General features: G+C 35.4%; 1 protein-coding gene across 1 annotated transcript; it reads right to left on the bottom strand.

The window, feature by feature from the left end:
- Positions 1 to 346: 346 nt before the first annotated feature.
- On the bottom strand, positions 347 to 3,566 carry LOC107822904 (uncharacterized). Its single transcript, XM_016649493.2, has 3 exons — positions 3,072 to 3,566; positions 1,798 to 1,922; positions 347 to 753 (listed from the first exon to the last, which is right to left on the bottom strand). Exons 1-3 carry the CDS (start codon positions 3,439 to 3,441, stop codon positions 550 to 552), a joined length of 699 nt encoding a protein of 232 aa, XP_016504979.1. The 5' UTR covers positions 3,442 to 3,566; the 3' UTR covers positions 347 to 549.
- Positions 3,567 to 23,304: the final 19,738 nt, after the last annotated feature.

Raw genomic sequence — 23,304 nt, forward strand, 5'->3', positions numbered from 1 at the left:
AGTGCTTACCTTATCAAGATCTACAGTTTCTGATGAAAAGTACAAGGTCTTCTTTGTGAATCAGCGATCAAGATGATTCAAATGTTCAGAGATCAAGCCATTACTACTTTAGGTCTGTTAAAGTAGTTCATCTTGAGGTCTTTAACACACCTAAAGTAATAATAACTCCATCTCTTAACATTCAAATTGGCGGATGGTATCCAAAAACTCAGGTACCGAGTATAGCTTCCAGCAGGTGGACGGATTAGTTTCATCACTACTTCCCTTACTATTTCTAAGATAGAGACGCTGATTTCCGAGGAGGGCCTTGTACTTTTTATCATAAACTGTGTATGCACAAACCTTGTTAAGGAAAAAAGCCAATGAGCAGCAGCTATGCGTTGTGCACATAGTTCCCAGAATCTACATTAGCTAAACTAATTCACACCCTTTAAAACCCTAAACTTGAAAACCTGGCAAGAAAAGAACCTATAACATTGAAGTGACCTATAACCTGGCAAGACTTCAGCTACCTTACTGGAGTGAACATGAAAATATAACATTGAAAACCTATAGATCTTTCCATACATTAAAGTCAGTCGTTGAGCCATTGTAGTTGATTATACTATCCTGGCACCCCATGAAGTATGTACTCTTTACTGGATCAACATTTACTAGAGCATGAGCAGTTCCGTGGGGGCTGACTGCAACAGCAACTTCATCTGCACCAATTATTACTTCAGCGTAGCCATTTTTGACCGCATCGTTTTCCAGCTGTAAAAAGTTAGTGAATCAAGAGCAAGGACTTAGTATATATAACAAATTTGCAACCCTGACCCAAAAGAAAGGAAAGGAAAACATGATTACTCATTCACAAAGATAATCTATGGGAAATGTAATTAAAGAGATAATTTAATAGCTATAATTGGTTGTTTCATCTTCATTTCCCTTTCATGCAATTTAGAAATTATGAATAATCAGCATATCATGATTTGGGAGTTTTAAAGGAGCTAACTGCAGAAATTCAATCATATAGAACCCGTTCAAAGGACAAGCAGAATGACAGCTTCAATGGTGAGTAGAGAGAGAGTATTGCAATGATAAGAAATGTAAAGAACTACAACAAACTGGATGAGGGAAATAGAAAAAGGACAGGAGCAGAGACGAAAAACCAATCACCACACCGCGTGGTCTTCAAGATATATCTTCGGTACTGAAAATTGTAATTAGAAAGACGAAATGATATATCTGGGAACATATATACTTTGGAACAAGTAAATTTGGGGAGAGTTTTGATAGATACTTTGAAGATTTTGAAGAACTAGGAGAGAAAGCATGATTAAGGCTTAAGGAAAGACTTCGAGAATACTCCATCAGGATGATACTTCTACGCTTGTAACTTCAGCACACAAAAAAGGTTCAAGGACTGAGAATGTTAGTTTTTCTGGGAAGTATGACACAACTACAGAATACACTTGACAAGTAACAGCAACTAAAACATAAGATACCTGTAGAGCCGGTACATCTTGTATTGACATTTTTCTACTAAATTCACTTCCTAATTAAATACACTGTGTCATCTAAAGCCAACTTAATGCAAGAAAATACATTACATGTCTCAAGGACTACAAAAGAATCAAACTGATTTATGTAACACCAAAATTTCAAACTTTTTCATCTTGATTACGTTCAAAGAACAATATGTTTCCCTACAGATAAACATAGTAGAAGGTGGATCTAAAGCAACTTAATAATGATTAAGATAGGTAGAGATGTAAAAGCTTTCAGTTTTAGTACTACAGGGAGGAAGACACATACCCGGAATACTGTCTTAGCTCCCCAAATAACAAATGTCTCATTACATGTGTGGTGCCTGTGGTTGCCTCTAACACCACCAGATTTGATCTCGCCCAAATGAACTGAAGTACAGACTGCTGCCCCACCTGCAGCGAGAATGACCTCCTTTTATCAATGGTGGAATCTTTCTAGGCAAACTTAAAACAGAAGATGACAATATAGAATGATTTAAATTTATCTTGCAATTAAGAAATACATTATATCAGGGAAATGGGAAAAGAAATACCATCCATATTTCCCTGTACTCTAATTCTGAACTTCCACATTCTCAAGAAAAAGAAAAACAATACAACAACAATAACTGCGATGCATTAACCCCAAACCAGTTGGAGTTCTATTCCAATATTTGAATGTATACTCAATAATTTCTCTTCCGAGACAATTAGGGGTTTCCATAAACTGAAGCACAAATTTCTAACCAAACCAAAAAGATAATCGCAAATGTTGAGCCTAATATAAGTATACCAAAAACGAGTAGAGCTTAATCCTAACTCGTTGGTATCATCTGCATACATTCTTTGCTTCTATTATGTTCTGTTCTTCCCTGAGTTCCCTGAGTAGGTCTTTTATGCATAATGACCCCCACTTATCTTTGGAAATAACAGAAGAGGAAGCTCGAACCTCACAAGATTAGCCTTCTGATCTTTGGCAATAATGTCAATTCTAGACTTGCACATTTTCGTAATCTTCTACCATTCTCTATTATTTATACATATCATTCAATGAACTAAGCTTTTAAGGCCAAAGTAGTCATGGCAGGTCATATAAATCCTAAATATCCATTCGCTCACAAAAGAAGCTACACATTACTAGTAAAAAAACTAAACTTTCCTTGGTCCTCTAGGTCCTTGTATTCAAGTTATGATAACAATTTTCCTTCTTGGCTTAACAATCTTTATTCGAACAGGATGAGAATACGAACCTTAATGGAGCTAATGAGAAAGCAGTTGCAGGGGGAGTGTAGGCAGTAATGAGCTAACTAACCCATGTTCTATTTATTTGGTGGTTGCTACCAAGACAGTATCTTTATGCGCATAAAAAGACCTCAAGATGCTAATCCACCAAAAACATAACGACCCATTTAAATACATTGGAGTATGAACACACATACAGCTCATTTTTAAAGCCTATCTTCAGCAACACCAACACGCATAGTCAGTCTATTATGGCATCTTCTATTACTATCATATTCCATATACTAACATAATTATAAGAAAGAGAGAGAAAGAGGAGACCTGAAAGGGCAGAATCAAGGGCAAGGGAAATGGGGTTGAGCAACCAGCCACGTTTATCTTTAGCAATAGAAGAAGAGGAAGCTGGGAACCTCACAAAATTAGCCATTTGATCTGAACCAGAAGAATGAATCTTTGCAGGATGCCATTCTTCCCTCTGATGACTTGAATCTGAGGGACGTTGGAATCTGAGGGAAACCCAAGTGAGGAAAAGGAAGAGGGAAAGCAGGAAGGGGAAAGCATGGGGTTTCTTCAGGAAGGATATCAAACTTGACATTCGAGTTGATGTCGGATTCTGAAATCCGGCGGCGGAGATCGGAAGTTGGTGGTGGTTACCGGAAGGGGAAAATGAAATCCTTCTAGGGTTTGCCATTTTGGCCTCTTTATTCTTCACATTTCTTCTCCTCTTCTATGGCCAATCTTTCACAGTGGAGTTTGGCTACTTCTTTGGATTTTGCACCTGCTACCTGCTTTTTTATTCCTTCCTTTTTTATATGTTTGTTCTTTTTTTCTTTCTACAAATCTACTCTCCAATCCTTTTTCTATATAATATAGGTTATAAATTCTATATAAAAAGAGATGAATTTGTTTTATTTTTATAATCTATAGTGAGATTGAATTGCATTATACATGTAATATCCATAGTTTTTAATTTAAAAAATTACTTATGATATATAGAATCAGTTTGTATATAGAATCCATAGTTTATACGCTTCTCGACTATTTCATGGATAACAAAAAACAAAAGGAGGCAAAAAGATATCTTGATTCTTGAATAAAGGACCCAAAAATCTCTTACTATAATTTTTTGCCCCTAATTACAAACGGACGGGTCGGATCGGATATGAACGAGTTGAAAATAAGTAATGCAAAAACGGATAAATTATCTGACCGATTCATATTTGATACGGATAAAAAATGGGTTAACCGACGGATATCCATGGCTTAATTTCTAGTCTCCCAAACTTGAGTAACCCCCAATTTGAGGCTTTACAAATGTAAAAGTTAAACTCATTTGTTATCCTTTTGTTATCCATTTTCTAAGGGTATAATATGGTTCTTATCCATATTTGACTAGTTTTTAAAAAGTTTATTATCCAACTCATTTTTTAATGAATAATATGAATGAATAGCTGTTTTCTTTTAACCATTTTGTCACCACAGTAATAACTAACCACATAAGAAGAATTCACCTTAGAATGGTACTACAGTATCTATAATCTACTTTAATTGCCTTCGTAAAATTTTGTTTACTTTATTGTATTTATCGCATTTTTTTCACTTCTATTGGGTATGGCTTTTTGCACATCTGATGATCAACCAAGTCAAGTAGTGTCCAATGCATGGCACTTTCACAATGTGTATCTAATCATTCTAACCTCCTTATAACATTTTCTTTTGGCATAATTAGTGTAAGACATATTTTTTCAAGTTTTTAAAGACAACAAAACTTTGGTTACAATGGATAACAAAGATTACTAGTATAGTTACATTATATATAATCTTGGTATAACTCACAATCCAAACGACCCCTAAATATAACTCCCATTTTCACAAATCCACATCTTTATACTCCTATTTGTTATTATAGTGACTCGACTTGCTAAGCAACTGCACAGAATTCATGAGGGCTCAAAGATTCATTTTCCTAAGAACTGCATTTCCCCCCTCTCCATTACAGACATAAACCTGTAATATATGGAGATGACATGGAAGCAGGAAGCCCATAACTCTTTTTTTAATTATTAAATTTATTTAGTTTTTATCTCTTAACTTCAAAACTATGATTCTACTTTTGATTTTTCTTTATGTGATACTCACTTTTCATAGTGAATACTTTATATTTTAATAGTACATTTTTTCTTTGACCAACAAATATTTCTTTAACTAGTGAAACTATTCGCGCTTCGCGCGGTTATGAAAAATATCAGTAAATCATACTTTATTCCATGTATATTTTTTAGATAATCTGGATAACTAAAAATATTAAACACCAATAGAGTAAGATATATGAAAAATTATGAATTTTTATTGTGTGTGTATATATATATATATATGTATATATGTATGTTTGAATTATATAATAACAAGTAAAATATACAAAAGTTTGGATCGTCGCATATCTCTAAAACTTCTTGTTGGTGATGCCGGAGGTGACACTCTTTGGCCAATTTTATTTTTTGTACGTATATTCATTGGTCATAACACTATCACTAGGCTTTGATGGTTTCTCAAGGTTGCTTGTTCTTTCTCCAATATTTAGACCTCTTTTTTTGATTTTTAATGTGTATTATCAAGCACAAAACTTCCATAATTTATGATGCACTTGCATGTAAGTAATACTATTGGTGGCTAAAGAGAGGTGCCAACACATCTCTATTTATATATATACACACACTTAGTTAAACCATAACTGTAGCTAAACCATAACTCAAAGAATGTACATTGTGCAAGAAACAGAAAAATGCCAAGAGTATTAAGAGCAAAAATATCAATATATGAAATTAGGCTTTCTTTATACAGATGACTTAGAGCACATAAACCCAGAGGAGAGCAAAAGCAATTGTCAGAAAAATTTTGATTCTGAAAAAACTAACAACCAAGGAGAGGAGAGGAGGAGAGGAGGAAAGGAGCAAGAGGCAGCACTGAATTTCACAACATACAGTCAAATATTCTCAATTCAAACTTAAAAAGGTTAACGAAGGAATAAAAAGACACACATGTGTTATTTTTGAAGAGCAACTATTAGGAGTTTGGATAAAATAAATCTTCAACTTATGATTGTACCATATTTAATTCCAGTAAAATCAAGTTCTTTCCTTGTCAAGAATATAATTCAGTCGCTAGGAAAGTAACACATGGAACTTGCAATTGATGATATTGGGTAAACTTTGTAACTAAGTAGAAGAAATCACGTCCGTCAATAAATAAAGCAAGCCATTTCTGAAATATATAGAGGAAGACATTACTTGAAGAAACTTTACAGATTCTTTACATTATTATTTTAAACAAAACTCTCCAACTATACTACACAAATAACTTACGATATCCTGGATCATAGTATCTCATCAAAGTACTTTCGGGCTTTCCTTATACCATCACAGTAAGTAAATTCCCAAAACAACTCCAAATAAAAACTTTCACCAATAACAAACTGATGTATAACATTATAAAGGCCTAAAGGGCCAAAGGAAGAATCTAAATCATTGGGGAATCTATAAAGACATAAACATTCGAGAAAGATTTGTAACCCAACATACAAAGTGAAATTAATACACCTAAACTGAAGGAGAAGCGATAGCATTCACTCCAAGATCATGAGTTTTCAATTTTGCCTTTCATTCAAGTAAAAATGCAGGTTATCAATCTACTAAATGGCTATAACTACTATTAAGTCTGCGGGAAACTACTCCAATGCTTTGCCATAACAAATAGGTAGAAATCAAATGTAACGACCCGATCAGTCGTTTTGAGCATCTGCACTTCGCTCGGTAGTTTACGGGCATAAGTAGCTCCGTATATTATATTTTGACTTGCGTGAATCATCGGTTTTGGTTTTTAGGTTATTCGGGACTGATTTGGAAGAATGATTCTCAACTAGGAGCTTTAAATTTGAAAGAGTTGATCAAGTTTGACTTTTAAGTATTTGACCTCGGATTGGAATTTTGATGGTTCCGTTAGCTCCGTTGGGTAATTTTGGTCTTAGGAGCGCATCCGGATTGTGATTTGGAGGTCCGTGGTTGAATTTGGCTCGAAATGGCGAAAGTTGAAATTTTGAAAAGTTTGACCAGGAGTGGACTTTTTGATATCGGGGTCGGATTCCGATTTTAGAAGTTGGAGCAGGTTCGTAATGTCGAATGTGACTTATGTGCAAAATTTGAGGTCAATCGAATGTGATTTGATAGGTTTCGGCATCAGTTGTGGAAGTTTAAAGTTTCAAAGTTCATTGATTTCGAGTTGAGGTGTGATTCGTCGTTTCGATATTGTTATGTGTGTTTTGAGGCCTCGAGTAGGTCCGTGTTATGTTATGGGAGTTGTTGGTGTGTTAGGACGGGGTCCCGAGGGGCTTGGGCATGTTTCGGATTGATTTCAGATCATTTTCTTTCATGTTTTCACTATTGTGTTCTGCTGGTTTCTGGTGTCTCAGCCCTTCATCGCGTTCGCTTGGCATGTATCGCGAACGCGTAGTATATTTTGATGGCAGTGGCATTTCTTCATCGCGTTTGCGAATATTGGTCTGCGTTCGCGTAGAGTTGGGCAAGTCTTCTTCGCGTTCGCGTATGAGGGATCGCGTTCACGTAGGGTTGAGCTGGGAGCTGGAGCTGGAGGCCTTTCTTCATCGTGTTCACGTAGTTGGAACCGTGTTCGCGTAGTTCTGTCCTCGACGTGTATCGCGTTCGCGAGTCTTGTGCCGCGAACGTGTAGAGTATTTTTAGGTGACTGATATTTTGTTCATCGCGAACGCGATGGTCTTCCCGCGTTCGCAAAAGAGGACGTCTAAGCAGTGTATATAGTACTCTATTTCGAAGGTTTCAGACATGTTTTTGCATTTTTGGAGCTATGGAGCTCGGATTGAGGCGATTCTTGAAGAAAATTTCACCATATGAATTGGGGTAAATGTTCTCTACTCGGTTTTGGTTATATTTCACAAATCTACCTTCGTTTTTAGTAATTGGATTGAAAATTTTATAGAGGAAATTGGGGGTTTTGGCCTAAAGTTTCATAATATTAATTTTTGAGTTTTGAACATCGAATTGGAGTCGGATTTGAGTGAAACTAGTATGGTTGGACTTGTAATTGAATATGTTATCGGATTTTGTGAGTTTTGTTAGGTTACGAGGTGCGGGCCCGAGTGTGATTTTTGGCCGATTTTGGGTTTTGATTAAGGATTCGATCTTTATCATTTGGAATTGTTTCCTTGGGCTTTATTTGATGTATTTGAGTTGCTTTTGGCTAGTTTTGAGCTGTTCGGAGGTTGCTACGCACGTGATGGCATCTTTGGAGTATTGCTTGGCTTCCTTGACATTGGTATTGGCTTGTTCGAGGTAAGTAACTCTTCTAATCTTGGAGCTGAGGGTATGAACCCTGAATATACGTGTTATGTGTTTGGTATTAAGGTTACGCACATGCTAGGTGACGGGCGTGTGGGCGTGCACCATATGAGCTGTGACTCTGTTATTCCTATGGTACTGTGTAGTTACTTGAACTTATCTGAAATCATGAAATCTCTACGTACTAGAGTTATCGAGTTGTGATTCATGTTAGAAACCATGTCTAGACTACATGCTTATTCTGTTGGGACCCATTGAGGTCATTTCTACTGTTGGGTTATTTTCTTTCATTGCATTACATACTCAGTCATACGCATTCATATGCATATCATATCTCAGTCTCTGTTGTTATTTATTGATGCATCATATCATTATTTTCGGGCTAGTTTCATGACACTGTAAGCCCGTGAGAGAGAGAGAGAGAGAGACTGGAGAGATTGATGACTGAGTGAGGCCGAGTGCCTGATTATGAGTGACATTTATGGGATCGGGTTGCACGTCGCAGCGGTTATACTGATTTATGATAGCGCTTGGGCTGAAGGAGCCCCTTCGAAGTTTGCACACACCCCAAGGGAGTGCGATTGATATTCTGCACACATACCCAGTGAGCGCAGTTGATATTATGAGGGATGGATCTTTCCTTGACACGGATCTTGTCTGAAGCATTATATACCTGGAGATGGATCTTCTCTAGGGGCTGGATTGGCCCTACTCGGTACTGAGTGACTGATGATTAGTTGATGTGTATATTCCTGGATGGATCTTCCCTGGGTCGTATTGGCCATATACAGTACCGAGTAATTGAGCATGATGAGTAGAATGTGTGAGAAAGTGAAATTGAGTACTCTGAGAGTGTGAGTACATGAGTTCATCTCTGAGATACATTGCATTGACATGCACCCATGACATACATGCATAAAGATGTATTTTCCTCATGTTGTACGGTATCACATCATTCATGACTTCTCACACATGTTGATATATGGGCATAGTGATGCATTTGTTTTACACTAGCTATCTGAAAAGAAAATTAGACATCTTATTTATTATTGAAAGGTTTTTTGGGAAAAATTAATGTTTTCAAACTTACTCATATTTTTGGCAACTTCGGCGAACAATTTGGGTTTTCATTGATATACTTGAAAGGCAGAACTATTTTCAGAAATCATGATTAAGTTGAGCATTTTATCTTTGAGTTACTTCTTTTATTACTTGCATTATGTTGTTATGAATTGTTGTTGGTTATTGGAGTTGGACTCTGACCTTGGTACACGCTCGTCATTACTTTCAACCTAAGGTTAGGTTTGTTACTTATTGAGTACATGAGGTCAGTTGTACTCATATTATACTTCTGCACCTTACGTGCAGATGTTGGCTGCTGATGCTGCTGTGTTCATTGGGAGCTGGATCCGAAGATGTACCTACGTTCTGGTTATAGCTGCCTCTTGTTCATGGTAGCCTTAGATTCACAAAACTCTGTTTATGTAATTTTCAAACAGATGATGTATTTACTTCGTACCAGCTTTGTAAACTCTATTCTTAGAAACTCATGATTTGTACTACCAGTTCTTGGGGAATGTATCAGATTTAGATATTAAGTGGAATTTGTTTGTGGTTAACTGGCTTACCTAGCTGGTTGGGTTAGGTGTCATCACTACTAGTTGGATTTTGGGTCGTGACATCAAATCAAAAATAACTTCAGGAAACAGTTGAGAAACCGAACATAATAAGATTGATGACAAAAGAGACCTAAAAATATTAAGAAAAAAAAGGAATAATACCATACCAGCATATGCTATGCCTTCTTTCTGGAGTGCATAGGCTTTCTTCTTCTCATGATCTAGTATGGCAATTTTCTTTAGTGTCTCGTGATATAATATACCATATACCATATAAGTCTAACAAAAAGAAAAGATCTAGATCAACAGAAAAATGAGAAATGAATAAAATAGTCTATTCTATGAATTATGAAAAATTCAACAACTACGCATACTGAAGTGATGTAAGAAACAGGATAATAGTATCACGAAACTTCACTTTATGAACAATAATATTGAGATTGAGGTAATTTCTCTTAAACATATATTACTGAATGAGAAAAATAAAAGGGATAAGCTTTGAGATTTACCGTACTATCTCCTCCACCAAATACAATCCCGCCGCCATCAAGCGCGAACCTGACGTATTAACACCTTGCTATAATAGGCATAATTTTTTGTGACAAAATTAAAGAGAGAATAACTCTGATGGACCCAAACTTCATATTCTCTAGGCAAAGAACTGCCATATACATAGCACATACCAAATCGAATGGAATTGTTAGTTTTCAAATAAAAAATTCATAAATAATCAATAATGAATGAATTAGAACTGAATAAAACGTTCCTACCTTTGTCATGGCAAATGCGTGTAAGAAATATCATTACAAGAACTGAAAGAAGACATAAAGGAGTGGTGATTTATCATAGTGTTATCTTGTCAGTATTAACGAAGCCAACAAAAAATAAAACATTTGAAGATGATATGATGATTTCGTCTCAACTGATCCAAAGCCACATCAAAAGAAGAAGGATTAATGATAACTGTAGCCCCTGCAAATTTGAAGAGAGAGGGAAAAAGGAGAAAAGTACTAACATTTGTTTGTTGGTTTAGATTTTAGATTTACACTTTTGAAGACAACGTTTTAGAGGGGATGAAGGTTATATTTTCAGAGCATAATTAATGAGAATTTAAATGAGAAATAACTACTCAAAATGAATAGGAAAAGTTTCAGAAATAACTAATGAAAATTAATTGGAAGAGTTTCTTCTTTCAAGACCACCTATTAAAAAACAAAAAGGTATATATAGGAGTCAAAAAAAGGAGATAAAAGATAAATACATAGCGCAAATGTCTTGGATGTAGAGAGGTGCCATGTAAGCATTTCTTTTCCCTCTTTCATATATATATATATATATATATATATATATAAAAAGCAAATACTTCAAATGCATCTTTTACGTGATTTGGACATGCATTGTGAAATGGAGGATGAGAAACGCAAAGAATGTTTAAACTATATAGCGCGCAAAGTTCGATTACAACAAATCAGTCCAAACTCCAAATTCTATAATTTTACGTTTTACGTTGCTTTGTACTTCTAAAACTATAATTTGGTTTGAGTTCCCAAAACCTAACCCTTTAAAAGCTACAATGTAGTTTAGTTGCAAACATCTTTTAAACAAAACCAGCTCATTCAAATCCAGCAATCGAGCTATTAATGTAGGTAAACGAGGAACTACTATTTTTTTTTTGACAATAGGGAATATATATTTATATAAAACTAGGGAACATTGTTTGTTACATCACAAAAGATACTACTAGTCCTAAGGACATTAATGTTGCCCAAGTTAGCAAGCGTACAACAAACATTTGTACTTAGATTTTTAACAAAATAAACATAGTCTGCCAGGTTTATTTGCAGATTATTTATGACGTAAAGAGACGGCCTTGCTAATAGTAGATGTTCCTTTGGAAGATTGAGAGCTTTCTTCGCCAGCTTGTGAGCTACTTAGTTTCCTTCTCTGAAACTATGGAGGAGTGATGGTTGACTCAGCTGGAGCATTAATTACCTGCAATCACAAACAATTGTGTCAAGGGGTGTTCAAACCGAACTGAAAACCGTACCAAACCGAAAAATCAAACCAAACCGATTAAAAAACCCGACTAGGTTTGGTTTGACTTGATTTGGTACTGAGTAAAAAAATTCGAACCAAAAATATTTGGGATTCTCTCAATGTGTTAACCTTGAAAGCGTACATTGACGAAAAATTATTGATAAACGACTAAGAAAATAACTATCATGTGTTACTAACAAAATTCTCTCATTGGAATATTTTAATAGATCATATGTTTAATATTTACTAAACATATATTTACTTATCAAAACTTTATCTATAACTTTAACAAAGTAAGATTCAAATAATATTCATGTAACACAAAAGTTTGAAAACCCGAAAAACCGATAAAACCGAACCAATTCAAACCGATATAGTTGGTTTGGTTTGGTTTTGATAAAAACTGAACTTACCCGATCCATGTACACCTCTAGTCAAGAGGATTACACCCATGTTCTAGAGCTTTGATAATCTCCGTTGCATCTATTTCTATGACAAGTTGTTTGTATCCCTTGTCTTTTGCTACTTTGAGCCCTTCCTTAAGTGCTTCCAATTCTGCTTGGAGAGGCGATTTAGTTGGGCATCAATGTTGTTATCCAGCAATCCAATGTCCATTACTGTTTCTGAACACCCTTCCTAATCCACCTAGGGATTCATTTTTCCTTAAGGCACCGTCTATAATTAGTTTGTAAAAACCCTTATGGGGCTTGTGCCATGTAACGTTAATTGCATGTGTCTGAATGGTGATTTTTTCCTTTTGTGTTAGCAGTTTGTATTCAACAGCTAATGCGATTGAATTACTCAAGTTAAAATTGTACCAGCCCCACGAAACAAATCTAATTTACTACTTACAACATTAAAAAGATATTAATTCAAAAAGACATTCAGAATAATTTAATAGCGGAAATAAGCCTATGCGATAAAGGTTCAAAGTGCAATATTTTTGTATACCATGTTAAAACATCAACATAAGGTGATATAACCCTTCTTGAATAATTAACACGTTAAGCAACTTCCTAACAAAATTATATTTTTCGTTCAACATCATTGCATGTTCATATTATACATAAATTTCAAACTAGTGAGTAAAAAAGAAAAAAAAATTAGTCTTCTCCTTTGTACATTTTTATAAGACAAAGTGTAAATTCAGCATATTACAAGACTTGAGTTATTAACACACCCTAAAATAGCAAAACAAGTTACCAAATTCAAGTTACGAGATTTTGGTCTTAAGATCTAACAAGCCTCCAAAATAACATTCATGAGTGTGACATATAGATCATGTACAAGTCCCAAAACTATACAAAATCTAGGTGCATATGCAAATGTGATCTCCATAAGTACTCCCAAAAAAGACTACTTCATAAGGTCGTCTTCAAATCTCATCCCGTATATTACCTACGATAGAAAATAACTATCGCTAAGTATAAAGCTTAGTGGCATATAAACTTTGGGTTTGGAGCCATTAAATTCTCCAATTTCCCTTTTCAGCCATAGGTAGCTCAAATTAAACATAATTTAAAACAAGTTAACAAATATATCAAAATTATTGAATATCGAACCTTGAAGTATTTCCAAATATCAATAACAATGTTCAAGATTCAAGAGTCGAGAAAGCATATACTATCAATCCAAGAGAGTTTGTCAAATATCCATTTTTCGCCCAATATGTACGTCATGCCATCACACTAAGTATAATAAGATATCAAGGTAGACCAAAGCTCCAAATCAAGTAGGGTCAAAACCCTATAGTCAAGAGAATCAATAACCGTATTAAAAATGGCTTCCTAGTTTGTACTTAACACGGACAAGTTCCATAATTTAAGACGAACTACAAATCCAAAGTCAAGATGGCAAAAGATCCGAATCAAGAGGCATGCCAAGATGAGTGACAAAGTCACTTCCACAAGAAGGACAAAGTTCCAACAAGAATGCAAAATGATCAAGCAAATCCGTACGAGTGGGCGATTTAGCGAATATCTTACAATACTTGATATAACACGAATACAACGATATAAATGGAAGACAAAAAAAATAAAATATCAGATTATTTCAAAATATTTCAGCAAGTAAAAAGAGTACAAAGTTTATACACAAACCTTGGTGTTTTACCACAAAACAGTTTAACCACAACTTGAGGACGTTCGAATCGTCTACGCCATAGACAAACTAAATCTGTCTACTTCCTCAAACACTTCCCCTTAGATTTTACAAGGTTATATATACCTTAAATATATATAATCAAATATCTATATAGGTTCAGTGATTTAACATGTCAAACTAAATATTGGTACAAATTACCTAAACAAAATTAAACAGAAATTCTGGACAGTATCACTGTCTTGTGTTGTGACTCAGTTTTGAAAATAAAAATGGACAAACTAGATTGTGTGATTTTCATTACAGTTGTAGATATATGTCTTGCCATTTCAGAAAATCTTAAATCATACCTATATCAGTTTTATACAAAATGTTATGCTAATATTACTAATAGTAGTACAGGGAGGGTTTGTAAAATAGAAAATCTGAGCAGCACCTATCATGTACTTCATCATCCATTTTCGGATAAATAAAAGACAAATCATGTTTTGGTGCCTGAATAAGATTTATAGATCTATGAAATATCTTTTCAGAAAAGCTTGGATCACTTAAAACAGATCCTTGTACAAGAAAATACGAAGAAAACACTAATAGTTGTCTAGTGTAAAAATGGGTTTAGTAACTTACCACAAAAGAGAGGAGCAACTTGAGTTTCACCAAGAACGAGTTTTGCTGGTTGGTTTAGTGAAACTTTCTGATGGTTATCATGAAGTATTTCAGTGATAAGAGGGGGAGAGGGTAGGGGTTTTCTTTGGCATGAAAGAATGAACTATGAGAGGAGGTCCTTAAGGATAGATGAGGATGAACAAAAGGTGGATGCCAACTTTTCTTCTTTGGATAAATACAAAAAGGGTGACAGTCCAAAACCTTAAATATCTAATGTATTTAATAGCAATTCATCAAAATAATATTAAGTGTTTCACATAGCAACACCATGAAAATTAACACAACCTAAAGTAAGAAATTTTTATATATAGTCAAATTCACGTTTAGGAAGTACGACGTAAAATCTATATTTATTATAAAGATGCTCAATCGAGAATGTAAATATAAGTTAAAACTTTGGGGTGTTATAGGCCGTATCTCATATTCCACACTTTCATTTCTTTACTTTCGTTGGTCATCATCATAAACACCAACATATAGAATATTCTGGAAATTATACCTTATACTAGTCCCGAAACAAGTGTGGATATTGAACTCGCATATCCTCTTCTCGCTCCCAAGTAGCTTTCTTGCCAGAATGATTTCTCCAAATAACCTTTACTAAGGGAATTCTCTTATTTCTAAGCTCTTTTATCTCACGCGCTAAGATTTGGATTGGTTCTTCTCTATATGTCAAATCAGGATTGACCTCAATAGATTCAATAGGAAGAACATGAGATGGATCTGAGCGGTATTTTCTAAGCATAGAAATATGGAAGACGTTGTGGATCTTGTCTAACTCTGGTGCAGGATATAGTTTATAAGCAATCGGGCCAACTCTCTCAAGTACTTCATAAGGTCCAATGAATCGAGGACTAAGTTTACCTTTTTGGCCAAATCTCATATACTTCTTCTATGGTGAAACATTTAAGAATACCTTATCACCCGCTTGATACTCAATATCATGCCTCTTAAGATCAGCATATGACTTTTGTATATCTGAAGCAATTTTTAAGCGATCCATGATGATTTTCACCTTATCTTCAATTTGTTATACAATCTCAGGACCCACCAATTTTCTTTCACCAACCTCATACCAACAAAGAGGCGTTCTATATTTTCTCCCATATAAAGCTTCATAAGGAGGTATGCGTATACTTGATTGGTAGCTATTATTGTAAGAAAATTCTATCACGGCTAAGTGTTTGTCTCAACTACCCTCAAACTCAATAATGTAGGCTCGAAGCATATCCTCCAAGATTTGTATTACCCTCTCAGACTGGCCATCTATTTGTGGATGGAAAGCAGTACTAAAATTCAACCTGAAACCCAAAGCTTCTTGCAATCTAGACCAAAATCTAAATGTAAACCTTGAATCTCTATCAGACACAATAGAAACAGAGATTCCATACAGCCTCACAATCTCATTAATGTATAATTCTGCCAAACGTTCCAGTGAGTAGTCCATTCTGATTGCCAAGAAATGAGCACTCTTAGTTAGTCTATCTACAATGACCCAAATCGCATCATGATTCCTTTGAGTGCGTGGAAGTCCAGAAACAAAGTCCATCGTTATCCTTTCCCATTTTCACTTAGGTATTGACAAGGGTTGCAGTAGACCAGCTGGGACTTGATGTTCAGCTTTTATTTTTTGACAAACCAAGCATTTAGAAATGAATTCTGCAATGTCTTTCTTCATATCAGTCCACCAGTAGTGCTCATTGATGGTCTGGTACATTTTAGTACCTCCAGGATACATTGCATAAGGTGAACTATGTGCTTCAATCAAGATCTCCTTCCTTAATTTATCGTCATTAAGAATATACAACCTATTTTTATAAAATAAGGTACCATCTTTCTTCAATGTAAAATCTGATTCTCTTCCATTTGGACTTCTTCAACCCGTTTCACAAGCTTCTCATCTAACTTCTGCGCTTCTTGGATCTGCTCAAGTAAGATTGGCTTGACTTGCAAATTAGCAATGATAGAACCATTAGAATTAAATTAAAGACAAGAATCCATGGCTCTTAATTCAAGAAGCAATGACAAAGGACTTAGAGTTAAACTTGCAAGGGAATTGCGACTCAATGCATCTGCAACCATATTGGCTTTACCAGGATGATAATCAACTGTGCAATCATAATATTTGATGAGTTCAAGCCATCTACGTTGTCTCAAGTTTAACTCTTTTTGTGTACCCAAGTACTTCAAACTCTTATGATCAGTAAATATATGACACTTCTCCCCATACAAGTAATGCCTCCAAATTTTTAAGGCAAAAACAATGGCAGCAAGTTCAAGATCGTGAGTGGGATAATTCAACTCATGCGATTTCAACTTTCGAGAGGTATAAGCAATTACTTTCCCTTCTTGCATCAAAACACAACCCTAATCCTCGGTGAGATGCATCACTGTATATCACATAATCTTTTCCTTCAGCTGGCAAAGAAAGTATTGGAGCTTGTGTCAACAAGGATTTGCGATTTTCAAAGCTCTTTTGACACTTGTCATCCCACACAAACTTGGCATCTTTCCCCAAAAGTTTGGTCAAAAGAGAAGCTATAATAGAGAAGCCCTTCACGAACCTCCTATAGTATCCTGCTAAACCCAAGAAACTTCTGATCTTAGTTGGATTTTTAGGGGGGTTCCAATCGACAATAGCTTGAATATTACTAGGATCAACCTTCACACCTTTAGATGATACAATATGCCCCAAAAAAGTCACTTCACTCAGCAAAATTCACATTTGGAAAGCTTCGCGTAGAGTTGCCCCTCTTCAAAATTTGCATGACAATCTGGAGATGTTTATCATGATCTTCTCTATTCTTGGAATAGACTAAAATGTCATCAATAAAGACCATCACAAATTGATCAAGGTAAGGCTTGAATACACGGTTCATTAGATCCATAAATACAGCATGAGCATTTGTCAAACCAAATAGCATTACCAAAAATTCATAATGGCCTTACCTGGTCCTAAAACTAGTTTTAGGAACATCTTGCTCCCTCACTCATAACTGATAATATCCAGACCTCAAATCAATTTTTAAGAACAAGCTGGCATCCTTCAGTTGGTCAAACAAGTTATCGATTCTAGGCATTGGATATATGTTCTTGATTGTTACCTTATTCGACTGCCAGTAATCAATGAAAAGCCTAAGAGTGCCATCTTTCTATTTCACAAATAAAACAGGAGCTCCCCAAGGCGAAATAATGGGACGGATAAAACCTTTCTCAAGAAGTTCTTGCAATTGAGCCTTCATCTCTTCTAATTCAGTTGGAGCCATTCTATAAGAAGCGATAGAAATAGGAGTAGTTCCAGGGACAAGCTCTATAGGAAATTCAATCTCCCTTTCTGGAGGCAACTCGGGAAGATCATCAGGAAATACATCAGGAAAGTCGCACACGGTTGGTATGTCCTCAAGACTTGGACTCCCCAATCGTATATCGACTATATGAGCAAGATAGGCATCACAACCTTGACGAATTATCTTCCTTGCCAAGATCACATAAATAATATTAGATGTCAATGATCTTTCTCCTTGAACTACTATGTGTGAATATGCAAGAGTTTTAAAAGTCACTTGCTTCAACCTACAATCAACCAATGCATGGTGCCTACGAAGCCAATCCATACCAACAATAACATCATAGTCTTGGAAGGGAATTTCAAGCAAGTCTGCAGTGAAGACTAGATTTTGAATCATGACTGAACAATCTTGGTAAATCCTATCAACAACAGGCTGATGCCCCAATGGACTCGTGACAAGCACATCAAAGTCAAGTCTCACAGATTTAACAGTATCAGGAATTGCAAGTGATGAGGAAACATAAGAGTACGAAGATCCATGATCAAATAATGTAACAACATATATTCAAAATAAGTAAAATTTACCAACAACCACATCCGGGCCATCTTGGTCATTCTTCTGTCTCATAGCATAGACTCGTGTAGTAGCTCTCAACCCACTACCCTGATTAGCTCCACCTGAACTTGCTGCTTGCATATTTCTAGGTTTTGCACCGCTATTAACTTGAGAACGAATAGGGACATGCTTTTGAACTGAGCCCTCTATATGTGTAGAAGAAAGAGGATTAGGATTAGGACAATCCTTCACTTTATGATCCAGACCTCCATAATTAAAACAAGCACCAGAAGCTCTTCTTCATGCACCGTAGTGATTCTTCCTGCACTGTGCACGAGTAGGTGTATAAGTTTTGCCTTGGCCATAACTTGGAGTACTAGCAGTAGAGAAATTTGGCTTATTATGCTTATGATATGATGACTTCTGTGCACTTTCAGTCTTGGAATAGTCAAACTTTTCCTTCTTGGATGGATCGCCATAATCTGAATTACCCTTCCTAAACTTGTTTTCTCTCCTACTAGATTCTTCCTTGTCAATTCTTTCCCAAGTAAGAGTAGCTGAAACTAGCTTGAAAAAATCCTCAAGTTGCAAGATTGCCACAGATTTTTAGATTGTACCATTCAAACCTTCTTCAAATCTTCTACACTTATCTCTTTCATCATCAATAATACCTCCAGCATAACGAGAAAGCATGAAATTTTTTTGTTGATACTCTGCAATAGACATACTCTCTTGTCTTAAATTCAAAAACTCTTTTTTCTTAGCATCACAATAGATAAGGGGACATATTTTGCACGAAATGCTTTCACGAAGTCATCCCAAGTAAGCACCGGAGGTTTTGCTTTTGCATTTGGCACACTTACCCACCAATCATAGGCATCCTTTTGTAAAAGAGAGATAACATACTTAAATTTGGTAACATTAGTACACTTTAGTTGTTCAAAGACCCTGCCCATGCGCTCGAGCCATTGTTCAGCTACCGTGGGATCAGTAGTGCCTTCAAATTCAACTCCACCCATTTTCCTCTTTTTCTCAAAATCCATTTCACTATGTTCTGACATTGTCCCAGCCAAGTGACGAAAAAAATCAGCCGTCTGCTGAAATAGAGGAGTCATAATAGGAGTACTATGACCCATTACTCTTGGGTTACTGCCTACTTCATTTTCACTAACACGATGATGATTTAGGTTAGGTAAGGATTCATCATCTCCTTCCTGGAGGTGAGGTGGAACATTATAATGGGCCTGACTTTCATCAATGAATTTAGTAGCTTTATTCGAAGAGGAGGCCATATTAAAATTCTTATAAAAGATAAGATCACACTGTATTAGGGATATGTACATGATGCATATGCACAAGGAATACAACAAATTACATTAAGCAAGTATGCAAAAATTTATAATCTCCGAGTCTTTTTCAAGAAAGGAAATAACAACAAATACTATGTACGATTACAACAAAAATCCTAGAATCACAAACCTAGGATCTGATACCAAAACTTGTAGCTACCCCCTTTGGGAGGGTGCTACTTACGAAATAAATCTAATTTACTACTTACAACATTAAGAAGATATTAATCCAAAAAGACATTCAGAATAATTTAGTAGCAGAAATAGGCCCATGCGATAAAGGTTCAAAGTGCAATATTTTTGTATACCATGTCAAAATATCAACATAAGGTGATATAACCCTTCTTGAATAATCAACACGTTAAGCACCTTCCTAACAAAATTATACTTTTCGTTTAACATCATTACATGTTCATATTGTACATAAATTTTAAACTAGCGAGTAAATAATAAATAAAACTAGTCTTCTCTTTTGTACATTTTTACAAGACAAAGTGTAAATTCAGCATATTACAAGACTTGAGTTATTAACACACCCTAAAACAACAAAACAAGTTACCAAATTCAAGTTACGAGATTTTGGTCTTAAGATCCAACAAGCCTCCAAAATAACATACATGAATATGACATATAGATCATGTACACGTCCCAAAACTATACAAAATCTAGGTGCATATGCAAATGTGATCTCCATAAGTGCTCCCAAAAAAGACTACTTCATAAGGCCGTCTTCAAATCTCATCCCGTAGGTAGCTCAAATTCTCCAATTCCCCTTTTCAGTCATAGGTAGCTCAAATTAAATATAATTTAAAATAAGTGAACAGATATATCAAAATTATCGAATATCGTACCTTGAAGTATTTTCAAATATCAATAACAATATTCAAGATTCAAGATTCAAGAGTCGAGAAAGCGTATACTATCAATCCAAGAGAGTTTGCCAAATATCGATTTTTCGCCCAATATGTACGTCATGCCATCACACTAAGCATAATCAGATATCAAGGTAGACCAAAGCCCCAAATCAAGTAGGGTCAAAACCCTATAGTCAAGAGCATCAAGAACCATATTAGAAATGACTTCCTAGTTCGTACTTAACACGGACAAGTTCCATAATTTAAGACGAACTACAAATCCAAAGTCAAGATGGCAAAAGATCCGAATCAAGAGGCATGCCAAGATGAGTGACAAAGTCACTTCCACAAGAAGGACAAAGTTCCAACAAGAATGCAAAATGGTCAAGCAAAATCGTACGAGTGGGCGATTTAGCGAATATCTTACAATACTTGATATAACACGAATATAACGATATAAATTGAAGACAAGAAAAATAAAATATCAGTCCAACTTTTCTTCTTTGGATAAATATAAAAAAGGTGGCAGTCCAAACCTTAAATATCTAATGTATTTAATAGCAATTCATCAAAATAATATTAAGTGTTACACATAGCAACACCATGGAACTTCATTGTCAATATTAGCACAACCTAAAGTAAGATTCTTTTTATATATTATCAAATTCATGTTTAGGAAGTACGACGTAAAATATATCTTCATTATAAAGATGCTCAATCGAGAATGCAAATATTAGTTAAAACTTTGGAGTGTTACAAAAATTAAAGGAGGTGTTATCATGATTATTCTTATGATGGTTGAGCCAAATGTTCCATAGAGCAAATGTGTATGGTTCATCTCATGATAGGTTAGGAGATAGTCTGGGTGCATCCAGGTCTTTTACATAAGTGAGCCAATGTGTTGTGTCAACTCGTGAGTGAATGTTATAGCCTACTATAGCCAGAAGTGGAGTGTTGCATTACATCTCATAAATATATGGTCAATTAATTCATTCTCTTTTTTACAAATAGGACATTTGGGATCTATATTAATACCAATATAGTGGAGGTAAGATCGACAAGGAAGCTTATTGTGAAGACATTTCCACGGGAAGAACTTTATCTTGTTTGGGCAGTGAAGCTCCCATATCCAGTTATAGTGTGTGGCATTTATAATCAACTTGATGAACAAGGTTATAACAACTTTTGGACGTAAACTTACCGTCGCAGGTTAGAGCCCATGTAGGAGTATCTTTGATGCGTTTCCTGGTATATTTGGACAGAATGTTGTTACTTATGGGGGGAGGGAGTTTGAAAGGGATTTTTCCAAGATCCCACCTGTTATTGACCCAAATATCGCTAATGGTAAGGCTACTACATGCATTGTCCATGGGGCCTTCAATGGAATTTCTTAGGGGTGAGGAGTTGGGTATCCAATTTGAGTACCAACTATTCATATTGGACTTGGTACCGGGGATTTGATGCCTTTATTGCAAATTTTCCATCCATTAACAATACTTTTCTAGACGAAGGAAGAGTTTTTAATCTTATTTGTCGAACCATGAATAGAGGAGAGGAACTACTATTATCAATAACGAGTAATAGAATAAAGCTATGTAATAGAATGAATAATATATTTTCATTCTTAAAATCTTAACTAGCAATTTTGAGTTCGAGATCTTAAAATAGAAAATTTTGGATGAAAGTGTTTCCTCCTTAAAAAATTTTATGCAATATAAATCTGAACTAGTCGAATAAGTGAATTCCGGTTATCACAAATTAAAAAGAAAGAGGGGTTGGAGTGAGAGGTTTGAGAGACAAACTAGTAAATTGGCTACAAATTCCAATGTTTTTTTGTTGTTGAAAAAACTATACAATATAATTGTAACAACAAATTTTCACGTTGAGAAAAATAAATAATCATGACTAGAAAATTGCATAACAAATATAGTATTTGATCTCAATAAATGAAAGTGTTATAATCTCTATGGTATTCCTCTGATTATTCAAGAATATAAACTATCTTGATGAGCTTGATTTTGATTCAAGGACTTGTAAAGCTTGGTCTTGAATCTCCTTCCTGAGCTTGAATTTGGATTTGATCACGAACAAGTAATTTGATCTCGAACGCCTTGGTATTTGATTTGGCTTCGTTCTTGAACTTGAACTTGAACTTGTAGCTTGAGTGCTTGAACTTGTAGAGAATTTTGCGGTGTTTGATCCACGAGCTCTGTGCTTGCTTCTTGTTATCACTTCTGGTGTCTACTAGCTTTATGAAGACCTCTATTTATAGTTGTAGGGAGTGGTGTGACTTTGCGATTTGATTGGTTCGTTTGAACTGACCAATACCATCTATACACTTGGCACAACTCTATTGGTTGTTGATTTGACTTGGTATGCCACCCTTTCTTGACACATGGCATGATTTAATTGGATAATTTATTTGTCTTGGATTGCCACATCACTGGACACGTGGCATGATTTTGTTGGCTCGTTCTTTTGACTTGGATTGCCACATACTTGACACGTTGCATGAACCTGGGCTTTAAGATGGGCTAATAGTCATTTGGACCTTGGGCTACTGTAATGGACTTATTATTTGATTTATAGTCCAATTAAATGGACTAGCCCAACACATATATTAGATTTAAATAATTAGCCCGACTTACTAGCCACAATATTTGTTTGGACTAATATCTTGAATTTTAATATGGTCCAAATCATTTTATGGATTAA

This window comes from Nicotiana tabacum, chromosome 24, assembly GCF_000715075.1.
Source record: "Nicotiana tabacum cultivar K326 chromosome 24, ASM71507v2, whole genome shotgun sequence".
NCBI lineage: Eukaryota > Viridiplantae > Streptophyta > Magnoliopsida > Solanales > Solanaceae > Nicotiana > Nicotiana tabacum.

Bases quoted from the DNA above. Each gene is read 5' to 3' on its own strand.
- LOC107822904 (XM_016649493.2), bottom strand. From the start codon at position 3,441: ATGGCAAACCCTAGAAGGATTTCATTTTCCCCTTCCGGTAACCACCAC. The intron at 1,923-3,071 runs GTCTCCTCTTTC...TTCTCGCTGCAG, and splicing joins CCTTGATTCTGCCCTTTCAG to GTGGGGCAGCAGTCTGTACT. The intron at 754-1,797 runs GTATGTGTCTTC...AACTTTTTACAG, and splicing joins GAGCTAAGACAGTATTCCGG to CTGGAAAACGATGCGGTCAA.